The sequence below is a fragment of the Numenius arquata genome, chromosome 10 (assembly GCF_964106895.1).
Source record: "Numenius arquata chromosome 10, bNumArq3.hap1.1, whole genome shotgun sequence".
In the NCBI taxonomy this organism is placed as follows: domain Eukaryota; kingdom Metazoa; phylum Chordata; class Aves; order Charadriiformes; family Scolopacidae; genus Numenius; species Numenius arquata.
The window spans coordinates 4,241,795-4,260,254 of NC_133585.1; the positions used below are offsets into that span (position 1 = coordinate 4,241,795).

The window sequence follows — 18,460 nt, forward strand, 5'->3', positions numbered from 1 at the left end:
GTTAGAAATCCCGCTGGGACGGTATATTCCTAGGTCTCTTCGGCATTGCGCATGTCTAGGGCAGAGCTGGCTGGCCCCGCGTGCTGCAGCGGTGAGCTCATAACCCAGCCATGACAGAAAACCCCAACCACGCTTGGGGTCACCCGTGGTGGCCTGGGGCCAGTGCCCTGCTCCCTCTTGGGCAGTGCTTGCAAGTCCAGAGCTGCCAAGAGGTGCCGTCTTCTTGGCCCAGGGGGGAATGAATCCATGGAGCGACGACAGCTCGGAGGGAGGGACCTGCTCAGGGATGAAACCAGCGTCTGGTGTGATTGTGTGTTAGGCTTCGGCATTCTGCACCACCTTCCCCAGCAGAAACGGTCCGTGCACCGAAGAGCCTGGAGTTCAGTGGGCTGACGGGCGGTGGGACTGCCATGGGACCAGAAAAGCCGGACGGGCTTTGTGGCTGGAGTGCATCTTCTCAGCTAGGACTTGGGCTGAGTCCACCAGCTTTGTTCCTGAGACCGGTGTCGGCTGGAGGTGGCATTTAGCCAAGCAGAGTCTTGGCAGGATTTAAGTGCAGACGTAAAGCTTTGTATTGCACTCTCAATCCCCCCCGGCCCCCACTTTGCCTCTCACTGTCCCGCACTCACAGGAATGCTGAGCAGCCCCTGCTCCCCGTCTCTGAGCTGGGGGTACGTGGCTCGTGGGATGCTCGCGGGGCTGGTAGCAGGGCAGCTGGAGCCTTTTGAAGCCACAAGGCAGTTCAGACTTTGAAGTGTGCAGCCGACAGTCCCAGAGCCCGTGGTTTTTTTTGTAGCGCAGTGCTCTGCCGGGCTGTTCTCCGGCACCGTGCCATCCAGAATTACTCCCTGAGCATCTCCTGACATCAGCTCCTTCACCCGGTGTTTAGCAGCAATCCTCCTGCCTGGGGCTGGGGGCTGCAGTCTCCTCCCGAAGCACCTCACCGTGTCCTCCAAAATGCCCTCTCAACTGGCTCATGTCTCCCTTCCTTGGGGTCCGAGCTGACCCCTCTCTGCATCGTCACTGAGCCGGGTGGAAGCCGAGCCACGCGTCCCGTCCTGCCTGCTCTTTCCGAGGAGCTTTTCCGCAGATTCCAGTCTCACTGGAAAACTCTCTGCCCGTTTTCCAGTCTCCTTTTTGTTGTCTGTGGGTTCTCAGCATCTCTTGGCAGTGAGTAAGATTCCTTCTCTTCTGTTTCCCTTGGCGATTCCTTATCATCCGCATCGCTCTGAGACGCCTGCTTCTCTCTCCCTGCTCTGCTCCCAGGTTATGTTCTGCAGGACTTGGGGTTGTTTATTTTTCTCCCAGCCTCTTCTCTAGGTCTTTTTGCAACCCGTGCTCCTCTGGTCGCCTTGCTGTGGGTACCCCCTGCTCACACCTCAGCATCCCACCCCGCCGGCGCTGGGGCTGCACAAATGGGGCCGGGGTCTAATCTCCTCTCGGGCACTGAGGTTGTACCCCCTCCGTGAGTCTTCCCAGGAGACAAGTGAACCCCGCTTTCTGCCTGCAAATTGGGGCGAATCCGGAGAAACTGAGAAACAAGCTGATGCTGCGTCAGTGTTTTCCTGACGGGGAAGTGCGGGAGGAGCCGGGTCCCCGCTCCGTCCTGGCTGCTGTGCCTCTCGGGGAAGTGATGGATGTCCCTTCCCCAGACACCGCTGGGGCCTGTCTGCTGGCCAGCTTTCCCGGGCCCCTGCACGCCTCCGGTTGTACCTTCTCAGCCACCAGCAAGATCTCCCAGCAGCAGCCTCTGGCCCAGTGATGGATGCTGACAGCTGCCTGAACAGCCTGTGCGAGCCTTGATTATTTTCCTCCGAGGATGATGCCTTCCAGATCTTGCTCTGGAGCCCTCTCCAAGCGCTGTGTTGAAACCCTCTCCGGAGCCTCCCAGGCTGCGGAACCGTGCCGAGCGCTCCTGGCTTGCATCCAGCTCGGACCGGACAAACACTTGGGAGCAGGGCCCTGGAGCATCCCGCTGCAGACAGGCTCAGATTGTTTCTGCACTGAGATGCAGGCAACGGGTCCTGCCTTGCTCAACTTGGTGGTGTTTGGGCTGGCAGGGAGGTCAGGGTGCTTGGGGGGTGCTGGGGAGGGGGGGGTAGGGACAGCCTAGCACCACCCCGAGCAGTAGCAAAGCAGTAGTAGACGAACACCCATCCTGCCTTGACCAGCCACAAGGTCCTTTGAGGTCTTCATGAATGACAGTGTGCTGGTGTCTCTGCAAGTCCAGCGCCAGTGCCCTGCTGAAGCCTTTCCTGAAGCTTGAGTGTGCTCCCAGGCAGCCTCCCATGGGAGCATCACATCGCTGTGGAGCACTGGGTGCTGCCACATGCCCACCTCTGCCAGCCCAGGACGGGTGGCCGATGGCAGGGAGGTCACTGGCTGTGGTGTGTCATGGCATAGAGCTACTGGAGATGCTGGGGCAGCCCGAAGTCCCACTGAGCAGGGTGCAGGCACGCACCATCAAAGTCCAGCCTGAAGGCTTTCTCTCCTGGGGCCTGGGCCTCCTGAAGACCATCCTTTTGGCCAGCCCGGGACACCCTGGAGCTGAGAGAAGTGGATCTCCCAAGGGACTGGAAATGTTTGGCACTCCTCGCTGTCATGGTGCTAACGCTGTGCCACTGTCGTGGGCTGGCAGAGAGGGAGGGGAGGAGAGGGGAGACAGCCAGGACCATGCCCTAGCACCATGCCCAGGGTGTGTGTGGGTTTGCAGGTCCTGTGGTGCCCAGGAGAAGGTACCTGTATCCCTGAAACAAGGCTAGTCAGCTGGCCAGGCCAGGATGGGGCTGGACCAGGATGAACTGGCCTGGGGCTGCCTTGATCTCCAGTGCCCCTGAGCTGGCCTGGCGTGTCCCCTCTGTCCCCGCAGCAGCTCATCTGACCTGGCACCACTCTTTCTGCTGATCCCCTGCTCTTCTCTCTGCAGGCGCTGTATGGTTCCATCAAGAATGAGAAGTTGCAGTGGGCCATGTGAGTATCCTTCATGGGGGGATGATACTTCTTGGTGCTGGAGGGGGCAGCAGGGCCAGCCTGCTGGCATGGCGGGCTTCCTCACCCCTGCTGCCCTCCCCTCCAGGACATCACCCTGTCCTAGAGGCTCCATCAGCTGTGATTCTGTGGGGCTGTGAAGATGTGGGATGAGTTGGGGTGGGATGGGGGTGCCTGGAGAGCTGCGGTGGCAGTGTACCCCTGGCTGCCCTCAGCAGCTTTGCCATTGCTTTGTGCCTTAGTGGCCGTGCCCGGGGTGGGAGCGGGCAGGCTGTAGGGGGTCCGTGGCTGTGCCAGGGCCCCGCAGGGTGCCCGCACCCTCGCCCACAGCTGCCATCTCCAGCAGCAGGAGCGGCAGCGCCCGCGCTGTGGGGATTAATCAGCCCGGCAGTACCGCCAGCGCTGAGCCAATGAGCTCGGGCTGCTGCCATGGAGACGCCGGCAGATGCTGAGGGGTTTAATTAGCAGCGAGCGGGTCTGAGGGAGGGGGAAGGCAGGAGCTTTGGGCTCCCACATCTTCCTGCCGGGCGGGGGGAAGTGGCACCGATGCAGCCTGCAGTGCGAGGGGCCATGACCTGGAGCCCCAGTGCTGCCCGAGGACTCCCCACCACAGGCTCCCTGCACCCCTTTGCTGGTGACTCAGAGCCCCACAGCCTGGCTACTGCCCTAAAGGGGTGGGGACCCCAGCCTGGGTCTCTCTTTGGGGGTGGTTTCCCTCTAGACTCTTGCTTCTGCTTGTGAGCCTCTACACCACAGGTCTGGGGGGCTGTGGTGGTGCCAAGTGCCAGGGCACTGCTCCTCCGTGGCTCCTGGCTCATCGGCTTGGCCAGCATCAGTCCCAGCCCTGTCCAAAAATGCTTCTCGCTGCCTGGGGCAGCAGCAGACACCCCCATGCCTTGTCTTTCGAGGAGCCAGGCAGCACCTCAGCTGCCAGCCTAGAGGGGCAGAGGCACAGAGGCCTCTGGTTTGGGATGCTCTCCAGTGGTGATGGGAGACTGGTCTGCTCTTCCTGACCTGCCTTTCAGAAGCCAGACCTAAAAGTGGTGGCACCAGCAAGGGGAGGCTTGGTATTTGCTTTCCCCAGCAAGGTGACAAATCCTTTCCCCACCCAAATCTGTGCCCGGCAGAGACGAGGAGGAGCTGAGAAAGTCCCTTTCGGAGCTGGCAGACCCCAACCCTAAGTCCATCAAGCGCATCAGCAGTTGCAGTAACCCTTTTCTGGACTTCTCTCAAGATTCCAGCATCGCCACCTACAAGCATGGACTGTTAGTGCGCAAGATCCACGCTGATCCCGACTGCAAGAAAAGTAGGTGCCTGGGGAGCCCACAGGAGGGACTCGGGGCAAGAGGGCACTGTGAGCTCCAGAAACCCAACGGGGAGCAAGGCAGGAGTCACTACGTTATGTCTGACTGTAGCATCATGCCAGCCTCCAGCGTCACCCCCCTGTGCCCTGTCTGTCTGGCTGTGCTGGGCGTAATTCAGCCCCCGGGCTGGGGAGCCTGAAAGCTTCTCTCTGCCTATCCGTCCCCACCGTCAGGATTGGGCAGGGGCTGAAATGGCACTGGGAAGGGGGCAGATGAGGAGGTGGGGTGGGCTCCCCGAGGCACGCACCCTTGCCACGGGATGGCGGGGACGAAGGAGGGTGTCCTGTGGTGTGGCAAAGAAGCCACGCAGTGGGGCTGCTGCTGGTTGGACGCTGCCAGGCACGTTCACCCTTTCCACCACAAAAAAAATCCCATCTAAGCCCTTGGTCTTCTAATGCTGCCTTGATCTGATTAGATGCAGCCGCCCTCCAAAGCTGGCATTACCTGGCGGGCAGCACCGCCTCGTCCCCGTCCCCGTGCAGGGCAGCAGCGGTGAAGCCGAGTGCGAGCGGGGAGCGCAGCGGCGATGGCCCCGGGGGGCAGCAGCCAGCCCCCCCCGCTGCCAGCAGCACCATCTGCCAGCCACGAGGCCGGCACGGACGGGCTCAGGTGTGCGGGGACAGTCCTGGCGTGCTGCCTGTCCCCGGGGTGGGGTGACGTGCGCCGTGGCAGGGCTGGCTGGAGGAGGATGAGGTGGGGGGGGAAATATGCCTTCCCACCCCCTCCCCCGGCTCAGCGCTGGGGGCTGATGTCTGGGGTGCTCTCTCCTTCCCCGCAGCGCCCCGAGGGAAGCGCGGCTGGAAGCCCTTCCACGCCATCCTGAAGGGGATGATTCTCTACCTGCAGAAGGTAGGCGGCGGTGGGGATGCTTATGTCCATGCCAGGGAGAGGGGTTGTCCCCAATCCGGGGGGGGGGAGGTCACTGCGGTCCCCGCAGCAGTGAGAGGGGGGCGCTCCCACGCGTCACAAAACCCATCCTGCTTGAACCATTACCTGGGGGTCTGGTGGCATCTCTGCTCCTGGCACACTTGGGCTCGGACTGGGTGGTGAAAGCAGCTGCCAACCGAGGGCCCGGAATGTGGGGGCTTGGGTGGGAAGAGGGGAGGCAGCGGGGTCTTTGCCCTGGGGGGGGATGTTGGGCTGCAAATGCAGTCTCCTGCAGGCACACGCTCTGCCCCAGCTGCAGGGCAGTGGGGAACAGCCACCGTGGTGTACCAAGCCCACCACGCAGCCTCTACCCATGGGTATAGCGTGCAGCAGCCTGGTGGAGGGCGATTCCCCGAGCCCCGTCACTGCCAGCACTCACCTGCAGTCCCCGGGGTCTCCTAGAGCTGTCTCGTGGTGGGGTGCATCCTTAAACTGGCTCTGAAACTCCCTGTGACTGGCAGGAGGAGTATAAGCCAGGGAAGGCGCTGGCGGAAGAGGAGCTGAAGAACGCTATTAGCATCCACCATTCGCTTGCCACGCGGGCGTCTGACTACAGCAAGCGACCCAACGTCTTCTACCTCAGGACAGCTGACTGGAGGGTCTTCCTCTTCCAAGCACAGTGAGTCCCCCAGGATCGCTGGCTGCACCCCACGCTGGGGCTCATCCGGCTGGGGCAGAGGGTGGGATGGGGCTTAGGGCCACATTACTCTCTCTTATCCTGGCCCTTTCTGGAAGAAAAGGGACCCGGTGTCAATGCTGTGCTTTGTCCCAGCTCTTCTTCCCACCATGATGGGCTCAGGATGGCCCCAGTCGCTGGGGGCAGAGCCACAGGTGCCGTGGCTGGCCTGGGCCAGGCCTGGGGGACCTGGGTCTCATCTGCAGGGCAGGTCCCTCTGCCTGTGACATGGATAGTGCCTCTTAGAGCCCGTCTGTGGTTTGGCCTCTCCCCAGGAACCCCGAACAGATGCACTCGTGGATCACACGCATCAACGTGGTGGCAGCCATGTTCTCCGCACCACCCTTCCCCGCAGCCATCGGCTCCCAGAAGAAGTTCAGCCGCCCGTTGCTGCCCAGCTCCTGCACCAGGCTGTCCCAGGTGGGCCACGGTGTGGGGGCTAGCCGGGAACATGGGACAGACCCCCCCCCCCCTCGGTCTGCTGGTGGCACTGTCCCCTGTGGAGGGACCCACACACTGCCTCCTAGCGGGGTGCAGGGCTGAGGGAACATGGCTGGGGAGACACAGAATAAGGGGGTGCTGAGGTTGGGGACAAGCAGTGCAGCGAGGTTTCATTCCTGGCAGTAAGGATGGGGGACAGGCCACGGACTCAGACTGTGAAGGAGAACGTGGTCCCACACCACGGCTTGTGGGGTCCTGCCAGGACCAGGACCTTGAAAGACAACTGGCCGGGGGGATTAGCTGGCACTCGCGCGTGCCAGGGCAGTTATTAATGGAGCAGAAAGGATTAAAAAAAAAAACAAACCCCACCAGCCTAGTTCTAGTGGGGATTAAATTCTTCTGCTTTAGGACTTCAGCCAGCCCCGTGTGAGGTGGGAGCAGATTTCCCCCCCTCCAGGGCCTGTGATTTTGCCGACCACTTAAAAAAAAAAAAAAAAAAAAGAACCCAAACCCAGTAGCAGAAGCTGTGATCCTGGATGGACCTTGCAGGGGAAAAAGAAACCTGTTCTGGGCCCGGCTGGCTCACACTGCTGGGGCGGGGGGCAGAGCAGAGAGCAGAGTGGGGCACTGACGTGGAGCCTCCTCCCTCCCCAGGAGGAGCAGGTGAAGAGCCATGAGACCAAGTTCAAGACGATGTCAGCGGAGCTGCTGGAGCATCGCTCCTCGCTGCCCGAGAAGAAGGTGAAGGGAAAGGAGTACGAGGAGCTGAAGCAGAAGGAAGAGTACCTGGAGTTTGAGGTGAACTGGGAGACCCTCTCCCCTCTGCCGCCAGCCCTTCTGCCTCTGCCCTCTTGGCCATCCTGAGTGATGGACCCCCCCCCCCCAGCCCCGTCCCCATCAGCTAAATTGCAGTGCCAATGCTGTCACCAAGGACCACGAGCATCCCCCCTGCCCTGGGGTGCTGGCTCTGGGGGAAAGAGGGACCACGAGCATCCCCCCTGCCCTGGGATGCTGGCTCTGGGGGAAAGAGGGACCACGAGCATCCCCCCTGCCCTGGGGTGCTGGCTCTGGGGGACAGAGGGACCACGAGCATCCCCCCCTGCCCTGGGATGCTGGCTGGGGAGCGGTACCCAGCTCACCAACCCCTCTCTCTGCTGCTCTGTGCCCCCCCCAGAAATCCCGCTACGGCACCTACGCCATGCTGCTGCGGGCCAAGCTGAAGGCCGGCTCCGAGGACCTGGCAGCGTTTGAGTCCACCCTTTTCGACGCAGCAGGTGGGGAGGACGATGGCCTGAAAAAATCCCGTTCCAGCCCCTCGCTCAACGCTGAGCCCTCCACCACGGCCACCAAGGTGAAGCGCAACATCTCGGAGCGTGCCGGCCGCCAGCCCCCCAGCCACCCCCACAAGTCATAAGCAAGGGGCATCAGCCGCCCGTTCCTGCCCCCCACAGCCCCCCCCGGCGCTGGGGTAGAGGCCATGCAGCACAGAGATGCAGACCCTGCGTTAGTCCCTCCATCTGTGGCAGGAGCCGGGGAGGTGACAGCTCTTTGCCGGCCACCAGCACCAGCGAGGCAGGGCCGCAGCCCCTCCGCCGGAGACGGTGCCAGAGCAGGACGGTCCCCTGGCCCTTGCCTGAGGGAGCTGCCCATACTGTCGGCTCCATCAGACTCGTTCTTGCCCCTCCTTGTCCTGCACTTGGCTGCAGGATGCCTCCCCCCCCCCGCCCCAGCGAGGGGGAACAACCCCAACCCACCTCCCGGGCTCCGTTCTTCAGTGGTTTTAGAAAAAAAAAAAAAGAAGACAGAAACGCAGCAAAACAAAGCCAGCGGCCGCTTTTTCTCCAGCTCCATTGTGCCATGGGGGGCAGACACGAAGGACCAGCCCTGGCCTGTCCCCTCTCCTGGGGCTGGGGGCCAGGGGAGCCAGGGCCCTGGCACGTGGCCCCTTCCCTGCCACCCCTGCACCCTCCCCGCTTTCTTACAACTTTTGAACGGTTTTTGTGATACAGTTTTGCACTTTTTAGTACCAGATCGAGCTGACCACCAGGGAGGGGTTTTTTTTTGGGGGGCTACTTTTGATGCTTTTTGGGAACTGTTTGGAAAAACAAACAAACAAACAAAACCACAAATCCAGCCATGTCCTGTAGGCACTCACCTTTGGGGGAAGAAGGTTTTTACATGGACTCGGGGGGGGGGAGACCCAGTCCGTCCCCCCCCGCTGCCCCTGGGCTCCTGCTGGAGCCCTGCTCTGGCACCAGCAACCCTTTGGAGAGAGACAGCCCTGCAGCTGCTGGCACCGAGGAGGCACCTTTGGGATGGCAGCACCCATTGCTGATGTGCTGGTGCTTTGTGACCTCCCCCAGCAGCCTGGACTGGCCCCGTTTGGGTGTCAGCATCGTAGCCGGGGGGGGCATGTTGGGGAACAGCGTGTAAGTAATTCCAGTGGGGAGACGACACCCCTCCTAAAGCCAGGATTGACTTAGGGCTCCCTACTGCCCTGTGGGGCTGAAGCCAGCGTTCCTTCCCGTGCTGGTTCTCCAGTGCATGGCCGGGGCCTTGCAAAGACTGAGGTCCTCGTTGCTGCAGCCCCTTCCTCGGCCATGGGCTCCCTCCTTGCCAAGGTGAGGGGCAGGCTGGGGCAGCCCCCACCACCCCGGGGTGGGCTGGAGGATGCTCAGCTGGAACAAGGTGTCGGTGGTGGAGGGTGGCCGCAGGGAGGGGGTCCAGGGACAGCAGAAGGGCTGCAGTTTTGCCCAGGGTGGGTTGGGGGGGATGGCACACACGCTGTTCTGGGCCACCCAGGACCTGGCTGGTTTCAGCACTGACTTTGCGAATGTGTCAAACTTTTTATTCTGCTCTTTTGAGTCTATTGCAAAAAAAAAAAAAAAAAAAAAAAAAAAAAATAATCAAGAAAAAAAAATCCACCCTTGCCCCAGGCGGCTTGAGGGGGGAGAAAAACCTTTGTACAGCTTCTTCTCTCGGTTACTGAAGTAAAACTTGCTCTTCACTTCTTGTGTGCGCTGTGGTTTCTCTCCCAGGGTTGGGGACAGCCCCGGCACGGAGGGATGCTGAGGAGGGGCCGGCAGCTGCCTCCTTGCTGCTGGACTCCCAGCCCCAGGCAGGGCTCGGGGTGGGGGGGGGGTCACTGCACACCCCCCCAGCATCGGGCTGGGACTGGAGAGACGGGGGGCAAAGGCTAATGGAAACTGTGTCCCTTTATTCAGAAGAGGGACCATTAAATAAGAGCAGAGAGGGGCAGGAGCCAGCTGCATCCCGTCCCCTCAAGTCCAGGCAGCCGGACCCCAAGTCCGGAAGGCACTTGTGTGGGCAGGGCAGGGCAGGGTAGGGGGACGATGCAGCCCCCTCCCTGCCCTGGGTGGGTGTGGGGGCTGCCGGCCCCTCAATGCACCTGTGGCTGCTGGCTGTGGGGCAGCTCGCCCCCTGACCCCGGCTTCAGGGCCAGCGCGGGCGCCTGTTCCTCCTCCACCGACTCGCTGCCGTAGGCGCTGTCTTCCTTCAGCTCTGCAAAGCAAGGGGTGCTGTCAGCGATGGGGGGGCTGGGGGGAAGTGGGACCCCCACCCCACCCACCCCCCCACTCCCCCTTCAGCCCTTCGCTCCCTGTACCTGTGCTTTGCAGCTTCTCCAGCGCCTCGGTTTTGTGGAGCATCCTCACGGCCTTGCGGAGCCCCATGGAGTCCAGCGCCTCCAGCAGCCCCCCCAGGCTGCCCCCCGCCAGCTGTGGAGAGAGAGGACACTGAGCGGGGCCGGCGGCTGGATGGGCATGGCAAGGGGGGACATGGGGAGCACCCCGAAGGGGCACTGACCTCGTAACTGCGCAGGAGGCTGACGCTGGGTGAGGGGGTGTCCTTGTAGGTCTCCACCAGGCTGCAGAGCCCCAGGCGCTTGGCCAGCTCGATCCAGTCCGACCCGCTGCAGTCCTGGTTCAGCAGCTGCTCCAGCCCCTGCAGCGCTTCACTGTCCAGCGACAGGACGTTCCCTGGGCAGGAGAAGTGCCTCCATCATCTCTCCTGCCAGGAGGGAGGGTCCTGCCCTGCCCCAGCATGGAGCTTATCTGGGGAGAGGGGCTGCTCACCTGGCCGGGGGGCGGTGGGCAGCTCTGCCTCGGGACCCTGCTGGGAGGCCTGCAGCAGGATCTCTCGCACCTGCAGGACAGACAGACGGATATCAGCATCTCCGCCAAAAGCACCAGCCAAGCCACCCCACCTCAGGGCTTCCCTGGGACACAGACATCCTCACAGGACCATCTTCACCCAGAGAAGCTGTGGCTGCCCCATCCCTGGAGGTGCTCAAGACCAGGCTGGATGGGGCTTGGAGCAACCTGCTCTACTGGGAGCCGTCCCTGCCCATGGCAGGGGGATTGGAACGTGATGATCTTTAAGGTCCTTTCCAACCCAAACCATTCTATGATTCTATGATCCCCTGGAGCTCTGCCCCATCCATGCTGTTGCCCCCCCAGGGAGGTTTGTACCCCTGCCCCACACACCTTCTGGCTCCGAGTCAGGTCCAGGGGTGTGTGGCAGCGGCGCTGCCTGTGCCCTGCCTGCGCAGGGGGCTCAGGGTTGGTGCCACCCTCCACGGCGGGGGCTGGCTCCCCCAGTTCCATGGCCAGCTCCTGCTCCTCAGGGTCGGCGTCCGTGTCGCTGCTGGCCTCTGAGGAGGACGGGCTCACGGGCTCGTCGTTCTCGCACAGCACGTCTGCCCCTGGCGGGGAAAGGTGGACTGAATCCCCAAAAAGGGCAGGTCGGCCCAGGGGGTCTGCACGGTGCTCGGGCACCCCCCTGGCTGTGGGGAGGAGAAGGGAGGGCAGCATCTTACCAGCTTTGAGGAGCAGTTTGGTGAGGGTGGGGGAGCCCAGGCCAGCAGCCAAGTGCAGGGCACTGTTCCCAGCAAAGGTCCGGCTGTTGACATCTGCTCCCAGCTACGGAGGAAGATGTGAGGCCATGAGGATGGGATGCCTGGGCACTGCCCCTTGTCACCCTAAGACCACAGGGAACCCCCTCAACTTCTGCCAGGGCCCTGTGGGAGGCTGTGCCTCATCCCTGTCCCACAGCCACCAACCCCACCAGCCCCAACCGTACCTTCTTCACCAGGTGGGTGGCCATGTTCAGGTTCTCCATCTCCACGGCGAGGTGCAGCGGGGTCCTCCCACCTTGCCTCTCCACTGCGTTCACGTCCGCTCCCTTCCTGACCAGCAGGTCCAGGCAGGCCAAACTCTTTGCTTTGACGGCCAAGTGCACAGGCAGGAGGCCTGCAACAGTGGGGAGAGGCTCAGCAGCCCTCCGGCCGAGCCCAGGATGGCACCGCCGGGTTCCTGCCCATCATCTCCCAGCCCTGCTCACCATGGAAATTGGGCAGGCGGAGCAGGTACGGAGCAGCCGAGCCCAGGTGGGCCAGCAGCGTCTTCAGCATCTCTTCATCTCCAGCCTGGAGGGCCAGGTGAAGCAGGGAATTGCCGTAGCGGTCCAGCAAGGTGGGGTCGGCGCGGGCTTGCAGCAGGAGCTGGACCACTTGGGGCTGCTTGGTGATGACTGCCAGATGCAGCGGCGTCTGCGGGACAGCAGCACCCCCCCTCAGCAGCGCTCACAGGAGGAGCCAAGCCCCCCAGCACCATCCTTGGCTGCACCGTGCTCAGCCCCACAGCGGGAGCCCCTGGGGTGGGGAAACGGGAGCAAGCCCCCCGGTAGAAGAGAACCGGCTGCTCTGGGAAACACGTACCTGCTGCAGGTTGTTGGAGATGTTGATGATCTGCTGGCTGGGGATGCTCACAATGACCTCGATCAGCTGCTTGATCACTGCCGTCTGCTCATGGATGATGGCAAGGTGCAAAGGCCTGTGGGGAGAGCAGGATGACCCCGGGCTCAGCTCCATCCTTCTCCAGGTCCTCCCTGTCACCTCCCACCACCACCCCCCGCCCCCCCACAGCCCCCCGTAACGGCTCTGATGGCCACCAAGGCTCCCTCCCCCTCCCCCCAAACCCCTTGTGTTGCGCTCACGTGTCTCCGTTCTCGTCCTGCGAGGCAGCCAGGTGCCTCTGGACCGCCAGCAGCATGCGGGGGTCGGCGGTGACCGAGTAGTCGAGCAGGGCATGGGCATTGCGACGGGCCAGTGCCAGCATCCACAGCTGGCAGAGCTGAGCTGGGATGGGGGGAGCGAAGCAGGATGTCACCTCCAGGAGCAGCAGCCACATCCACCCTCCTGCATCCACGCCCCCAGGCATGGAAGACAGCACCACCCGGCCCAGAAAGGTCACCAACCCATGTCCCCTCTCCCGAGTGATGTCCCCCAGCCCGGCTTCCTACCCTGCTTCTGCAGCTCCTTGCAGTACGTGCTCTCCGTGGGTGCCTGCCGGTCGCTCCCGGGTCCCTCCACCTCTGGGCCCTTCATCTGCACACCCCCCTGGTAGCCCCCCACAGGGTGGGGGCCAGGCGAGTAGATGCTGTTGTAGGCCAGCCCAGGGGAGTAGGGGAAACTGAGGTTCCCACCTGCAGAGCAATGGCGGGGGGGGACAGGTGAGGCCAGAGGGGAGAGCCCAGGACCGGGCCATGGCAGCCCGAGCAGGGAGGGGGAAGAGACGTCCCCCACTCACCTCCTCCAGATCCGAAGCCCCCAGCCCCCCCGCCAGCACCCCCCATGTGCGAGCCCCCACCAAAGTGCTGGGGAAACTGAGGCAGGACTTTCTTGCGCTTCCTCTCCACTTCTTCCTTATCTGTAGGGAGAGAGGGGCAGCAGGGTGAGGGGCAGCCCCGGCGGCAGGGGGGGGCACACCGGCGTGCCCGGGGACGGGGAGAGGCTCACCTTCCACCACGGGGTAGTAGGTGAACTGCTTGGAGTCACTCACGTCACCCCCCCTCTTCCGCTTCAGCTGCAGGAAAACGGTGACGGGACGGTCGATCTTGGGCTTGTGGTAGGGGGGAGTGCGGAAGACGATGGCGTACTGTGGGCAAGACAGATGGACATGGGGTCTCGTTTCTCCCCGGAGCCAGGGATGGGGCTCCCTCGCCCCGCAGGGTACCCGCCTGCCTTGGGGCATGGCAGGATGCCCCCCCTGCCTCTCCCGTACCTGCTTGTGCACGTCAGTGGGGGAGAAGTCCCCGAAGGCCTGCCAGCCGTTCTCGTCATCCTCATAGAAACGCACCTCAATGTCATCTGGGGAGAGAAGGGGCACCTGGCACTGCCCATCTCCTCACCACACAGTACCCCGGCAACCCAGGGGTCCCAGGACACGGACCTCTCCCACTGCAGCCCCTCTGGATTTCAGGGTTTCAGCTGGAGGGAACGGCTTTTACCTTTCTGAACTTTATCGCACAGCAAGTAGACCTCGTCCCCTCCCCGCACCGAGCCTGCCGTCTTATCCATCCGTGAGATCTTCAGGTTGGAAGCTCCCGGGGACTCTGCAGAGCGAGGAGATGTTGGGAGCTGCCGTGGCAGACAGAGCATCCCTCACCTCCTTACCCCATCCTGCCCCGTCCCCCCCTGCCCAGCCTGACCCCACACTCACTGCTGTCGTGGATGGGGTCCGAGATGACGGGCTGGAGGGCCAGCGTGAAGTTCCCGCTGCTGTCCCGGAGGTAGGCGGTGAAGCGCAACCGCACGATGCTCAGGTCCATCACCTTCTTCAGCTCCTTTGCCTCCAGCTCGATCTCCCGCAGTTCCGCTTCTGCCGGGGCAGGGGGAGATGCCATCAGGCCAGGCAAAGGGGACAGGGCTCCAGGTCACCCCACAGCAGGTCCCCGCTCCCCCCAGGGCACTGAGTCCCACTGAACCCCCCAGCCTGCCCTCACCCGTCAACTGATGGCTCCTGTTGCGCATCTTCTGCTGCTTCAGCTTTTCCTTCATGATCTCCATCATGTTCTTCTTGGTGACGTGGAGCACACCCAGGTTGCTGAACCTGAAGGAGAAGAGGGATCCCGTTGGGATCTGGGAGCAGCCGGCCCAGGGGGTTCAGGGACTCCCATGACCAAGAAGGAGCTGAGCAAAGCACAGAGCACTGTTGTTCAGGCAGTTGCGGGAAAAAATGTGGGGGCACAACAGGCACAACCGCAGAGGAGAGGAAAGGAGCACAGAAAGGAGGTGGTTGGGAAACTCCAGGCTCTCACAGGGGAGGACCAGGAGGGCTGGAGGCCAGTGGGATGCAAATAAGATGAGGCTGAGCCAGCAGCCCAAGGCTGGGATTTGTAAGAGCAACTGCAGCACTGAAGAGCACACAGCTCCGGCTCCTCCTGTCCCACTCCAGCAGAAGACCCAGGGAAAACATCCTCTTCTCCAAATGGGGCTGCAGGACCAGCAGTGTCGGGGCACCTGGGGACCCAAGCAGCCAGGAGCCTGCCTGCTCCTGCCTCAGAAGCTGCCTGGGCAGGGAGCTCCAGGGCTTATGGAATAACCCGGCAACTGAGGCTACAGAAGTCATCTGCAAAGCTGAGAAACAGCAACCCCGAGGACAAAAGCCCAAAACAAGCTGCATGTGCCCGACCCAGAGCTGGGCAAAACGCTCAGGGGACAGAGCTGTACCGATGACCATGCCTAAACCCGCTCCTGGCCCCATACAGCAAACCCAGCTCCTGGATGCACTAACCCTCCTCTTCCCCCCCAGCCCGTAAGCTGCAGACAGCCCCCCACAGCCCTCCCGGGTCTCCCTCCCACGTACTGAGCCGTCATGTCCTTGGGTCCCACGATGGCGACGCAGTTGCCGGCCTCGTTGCACTGCTTGCCCACCAGGCTGTGGGCGTGCACGCGGGGAGGGTCGCTGTGTGTCACCAGGTCCACCTCGATCCGGGCCATCCCCGTGAAGTTGCAGATCTGCGGGGAGAAAGGAGATGGGAGTCCCCTGGGAGGCGGCAGGACTCTCCGCAAACCCCTGCTAGCCCTCCCCGTGGCCACAAGCTCTCCTGCCACAGCCCTCCCATGCCCCCAGCGCCACGAGACACACTGAAAATGCTGCCCTGTCCCCTCCCCAGGGCAGTGCTCACCTTCACGGTGGGATAAGTCTTGCGCCCCTTCTCGCTGGATGCTCCCGGCAGCCCCCCGTGCGAAGGGCCCTCGCAGCCGTACCGAAACCGGAACCCCCGCTGCCGAGGAAAAGGCGGGGGGGTCATCCAAGGGTGGGCCACACCTGATGCCCCATGAAAGCAGGGGGTGACAGCCCCCTTGCCTTTACGTGGGTGACACTTACCCTTACCTGGGTGACATCCTTACCTGCTTTGGCTGCTCGATGATGACAAGGTAGGGACCTTCCACTGGAGGACAGAGAGGAGAGGCATCGGTGAGAAACACAGGGTACCCAAAGTGCGTGTTCCCAGTAAGGATGCTAGAGGTATGGGGACGGTGCTGAAGGTGAGGTGACCCCTCTGTCTGTCCCATGGGGGTCCTCAGAACCCCCGGCCCCTGTGCTGCCAGAGCCCAGCTGGGAGCAGCGGTCAGAGCAGCAGGGAGAGGAGGGAAGGGCCAGAGGATGCTCTGGCACTCAGGGAGCCGGGAGCCCCTGGGGACCTGTCACAGCCCCAACCTCAAGTCCCTCTTAGACTGAGCAGCAGCGCCAGACTGAACAGTCCCCGTCCCAGTGGCACGGGGCAGGGATTCCCAGCCAGCCCACAGTGGGACCTGTGGGGACACAGCCTGTGGTGCTGCTGGGAACCATGGGGTGTGAGTCAGCCTGAGGGGAAACCCTGCTGCAGCTGGGGACCCCCAGGAGGGCACAGCCAGAGGGGCCCTTACCCGTCTCCATCAGGGGCTCCTTCTGCTCCATCATGTGGGAGCTGAAATTGAAGTCGTCGTAGTCAATCCCATCCAGGCACTGGGTGACAGGAGAGAAGATGAGTGTGATGAGTGTGTTGGGGCTGGAACCCCCAGCCGCCCTGGGGGGCAGGCACAGACCCCCACCCTGTGGGGGGAACCAGTTTGGGATAGACCCCCATTGCCTACCCTAGGGGTGGGGGCAGGCACAGATCCCCTGTCCTTCCCAGGGAAGAGGGGTGGGCAGGTGCAGACTCCTCATTGCCTACCCTTGGGGGCACCAGCAGACCCCCTCTGCCCACCTTGGGTGCAGATGCAGACCCTACATCTCCCACCTCGGAGGCACCCACAGACACCTCCATTGCCCACCCTGGGGGCGGACACAGACTCCCATCTCCCACCCTGGGGGCACCCACAGACTCCTATCTCCCACCACGGGGGCACCCACAGACGCCCCCATTGCCCACGCTGGGGGTGGACACAGACTCCCACCTCCCACCCCAGGGGCACCTGCAGATCCCCCTATTGCCCACCCTGGGGGTGGACACAGACCCCCATCTTCCACCCTGGGGGTGGACACAGACCCCCCCCATTGCCCACCCCGGGGGTGGACACAGACTCCCACCTCCCACCCCAGGGGCACCTGCAGATCCCCCTATTGCCCACCCTGGGGGTGGACACAGACCCCCATCTTCCACCCTGGGGGTGGACACAGACTCCCACCTCCCACCCTGGGGGCACCCGCAGCCCCCCGTCTCCCACCCCACCCGTGGGGTTCAGGCGCTGCCCCCAGCCCAGCCCCGGGGGCCGGGGCCCGGCGGAGACTCACCCCGCACCTTCCCCCCCCCCCCCCCGCCCTCCCTCCCCGGGGCCGCCCCGCTCCGTTGCCGCACTCACGGGCTGGAACTGCTCGTCCATGTCTGCTCGGGGCCGGCCGCCGGCCTGCGGTGGGGGGGGAGAGCGGGGGTGAGCGGGGACCGGCGGCGGCAGGAAGGCACCGCCGCTCCGGAAAGTCCCTAGAAACCCCGCCGAGCCGGGAAATGACGGGACCGCGCGTCACCGCCCCGCCCCGCACCGCCGCGGCCCCGGGACGGTAGGGCACGGCCGGGAGCGGGGCTCGGCTCGCAACGGCCCCCCCCCACCCCCCCCCCACCTCCCGCCCCGGGGCACGGCCGGGAGCGGGGCACGGCTCGGTGCAACCCCCGGGGCACGGCTGCCCTGCCGCCCGCCGCCGGTTCCCCCGGCCCCGGGGGCGGTGGGACGGGTCGTCTCCGCGCCGCCTGGGAGTTTTGGGCTCCGGGCGAGCTGGAAATCCCGGCGGTTGCCCGCCCGCCTCCCCCGGCTTCTCTCGCTTGGGCGCTGCTTGCCAGCCCGGGAGAGCCCGAAGGTCCCGAGTTTTCCCCCCCGGGAGAACGGAGGGGGTTGCCCCCCCTCCCTCCCCCCAGCCGTGCCCAGCCGCCAGCCCCGCTTCGGACACCGGTCCCCATTGACCCCCTTTCCCCAGCAAGACCTGCACCTGAGACCACCCAGACCGTGCCATAAAACGCGGCAGCGGCAGCCCCCGGGGCCTCCCAGGTCCCTGTCCCCGCATCATCTCACCTTGATGATGCACCTCCCGCGCAGGGATGCCTCCTCCAAGCCCCCCTGCACCCCAAGTGCTGCCCCGAAGCCTGCTGTCTCCCCCCCGGCCAGGGGCAGCTCCCCAGGCCTCTGCAGACCAAAGCAGGCGCGTGGCACCCCCTCGCCAGGCACCCAAAGGGGTGCTTTCCCACTCCCCCGCTGCCCCAATTTCCACTTACACGGCAGCCCCTGCATCCTTCCCACGGGGGTGGCCTGAGAGAGGCGTTTGCCGTCCGTGTTCCCATTCCCTCTTTCCCGTTAGGAAGCATCTGGTTTCAAAGCCGGAGCGGCAGCCCCAGAGTCCCTCGTGGGAGCATCTCCCGCCACCCCAGCACCCGGGCGCCACACGCTCCTCGCCGAGCCCAGCAAGGCACTGCCACCCCCAGCGCTCGCACCCTCCTACTCACTGGGGAGGAAGAGGCTGGTCTCAGCAACCCGTCCAGCCCCAGCATCACTGCGGGGACTGCAGGCTACCGCAGCCCGAGGGGGGGGTCCCGCCGAGGTCAAGGTCTGCCCAGCCGTGGGAAACCACCAGAGACTTCTAGCAAAGGGGCAGGATCAGAGCAGAGCCTCCAGGCATGCTCTCTTGCTCCACATTTCTTCTCCTCGCTAAGCAATGGAAAGGAAAAAAAAAAAAAAAAGAAGAAAAAAACCCCGTATCTGACTCCACGGTACCCTCATACCATGAATTTC

General features: G+C 63.6%; 2 protein-coding genes across 2 annotated transcripts in view; one reads left to right on the plus strand and one right to left on the minus strand.

Moving 5' to 3' along the window:
* The window catches only part of PSD (pleckstrin and Sec7 domain containing), a 36,209-nt gene extending 26,946 nt beyond the window's left edge, over window positions 1–9,263 (plus strand). Inside the window, exons 10-16 of the mRNA XM_074154241.1 lie at window positions 2,927–2,970; window positions 4,116–4,294; window positions 5,131–5,201; window positions 5,741–5,898; window positions 6,231–6,375; window positions 7,051–7,194; window positions 7,571–9,263. Of these exons, the coding sequence (XP_074010342.1) occupies window positions 2,927–2,970; window positions 4,116–4,294; window positions 5,131–5,201; window positions 5,741–5,898; window positions 6,231–6,375; window positions 7,051–7,194; window positions 7,571–7,810 (981 nt within the window). The 3' untranslated portion in view covers window positions 7,811–9,263. The remainder of the gene's footprint in view (window positions 1–2,926; window positions 2,971–4,115; window positions 4,295–5,130; window positions 5,202–5,740; window positions 5,899–6,230; window positions 6,376–7,050; window positions 7,195–7,570) is intronic.
* A 331-nt stretch (window positions 9,264–9,594) lies between these two features.
* On the minus strand, window positions 9,595–18,219 carry NFKB2 (nuclear factor kappa B subunit 2). Its single transcript, XM_074154242.1, has 23 exons — window positions 18,175–18,219; window positions 17,045–17,089; window positions 16,130–16,208; window positions 15,611–15,651; window positions 15,385–15,483; window positions 15,063–15,214; window positions 14,200–14,306; window positions 13,917–14,075; window positions 13,705–13,809; window positions 13,479–13,564; window positions 13,214–13,352; window positions 13,005–13,124; window positions 12,718–12,900; window positions 12,412–12,553; window positions 12,134–12,248; window positions 11,758–11,965; window positions 11,497–11,666; window positions 11,234–11,336; window positions 10,902–11,119; window positions 10,491–10,560; window positions 10,222–10,394; window positions 10,022–10,133; window positions 9,595–9,918 (listed from the first exon to the last, which is right to left on the minus strand). Exons 1-23 carry the CDS (start codon window positions 18,217–18,219, stop codon window positions 9,797–9,799), a joined length of 2,793 nt encoding a protein of 930 aa, XP_074010343.1. The 3' UTR covers window positions 9,595–9,796.
* Between the last annotated feature and the right edge of the window lie 241 nt (window positions 18,220–18,460).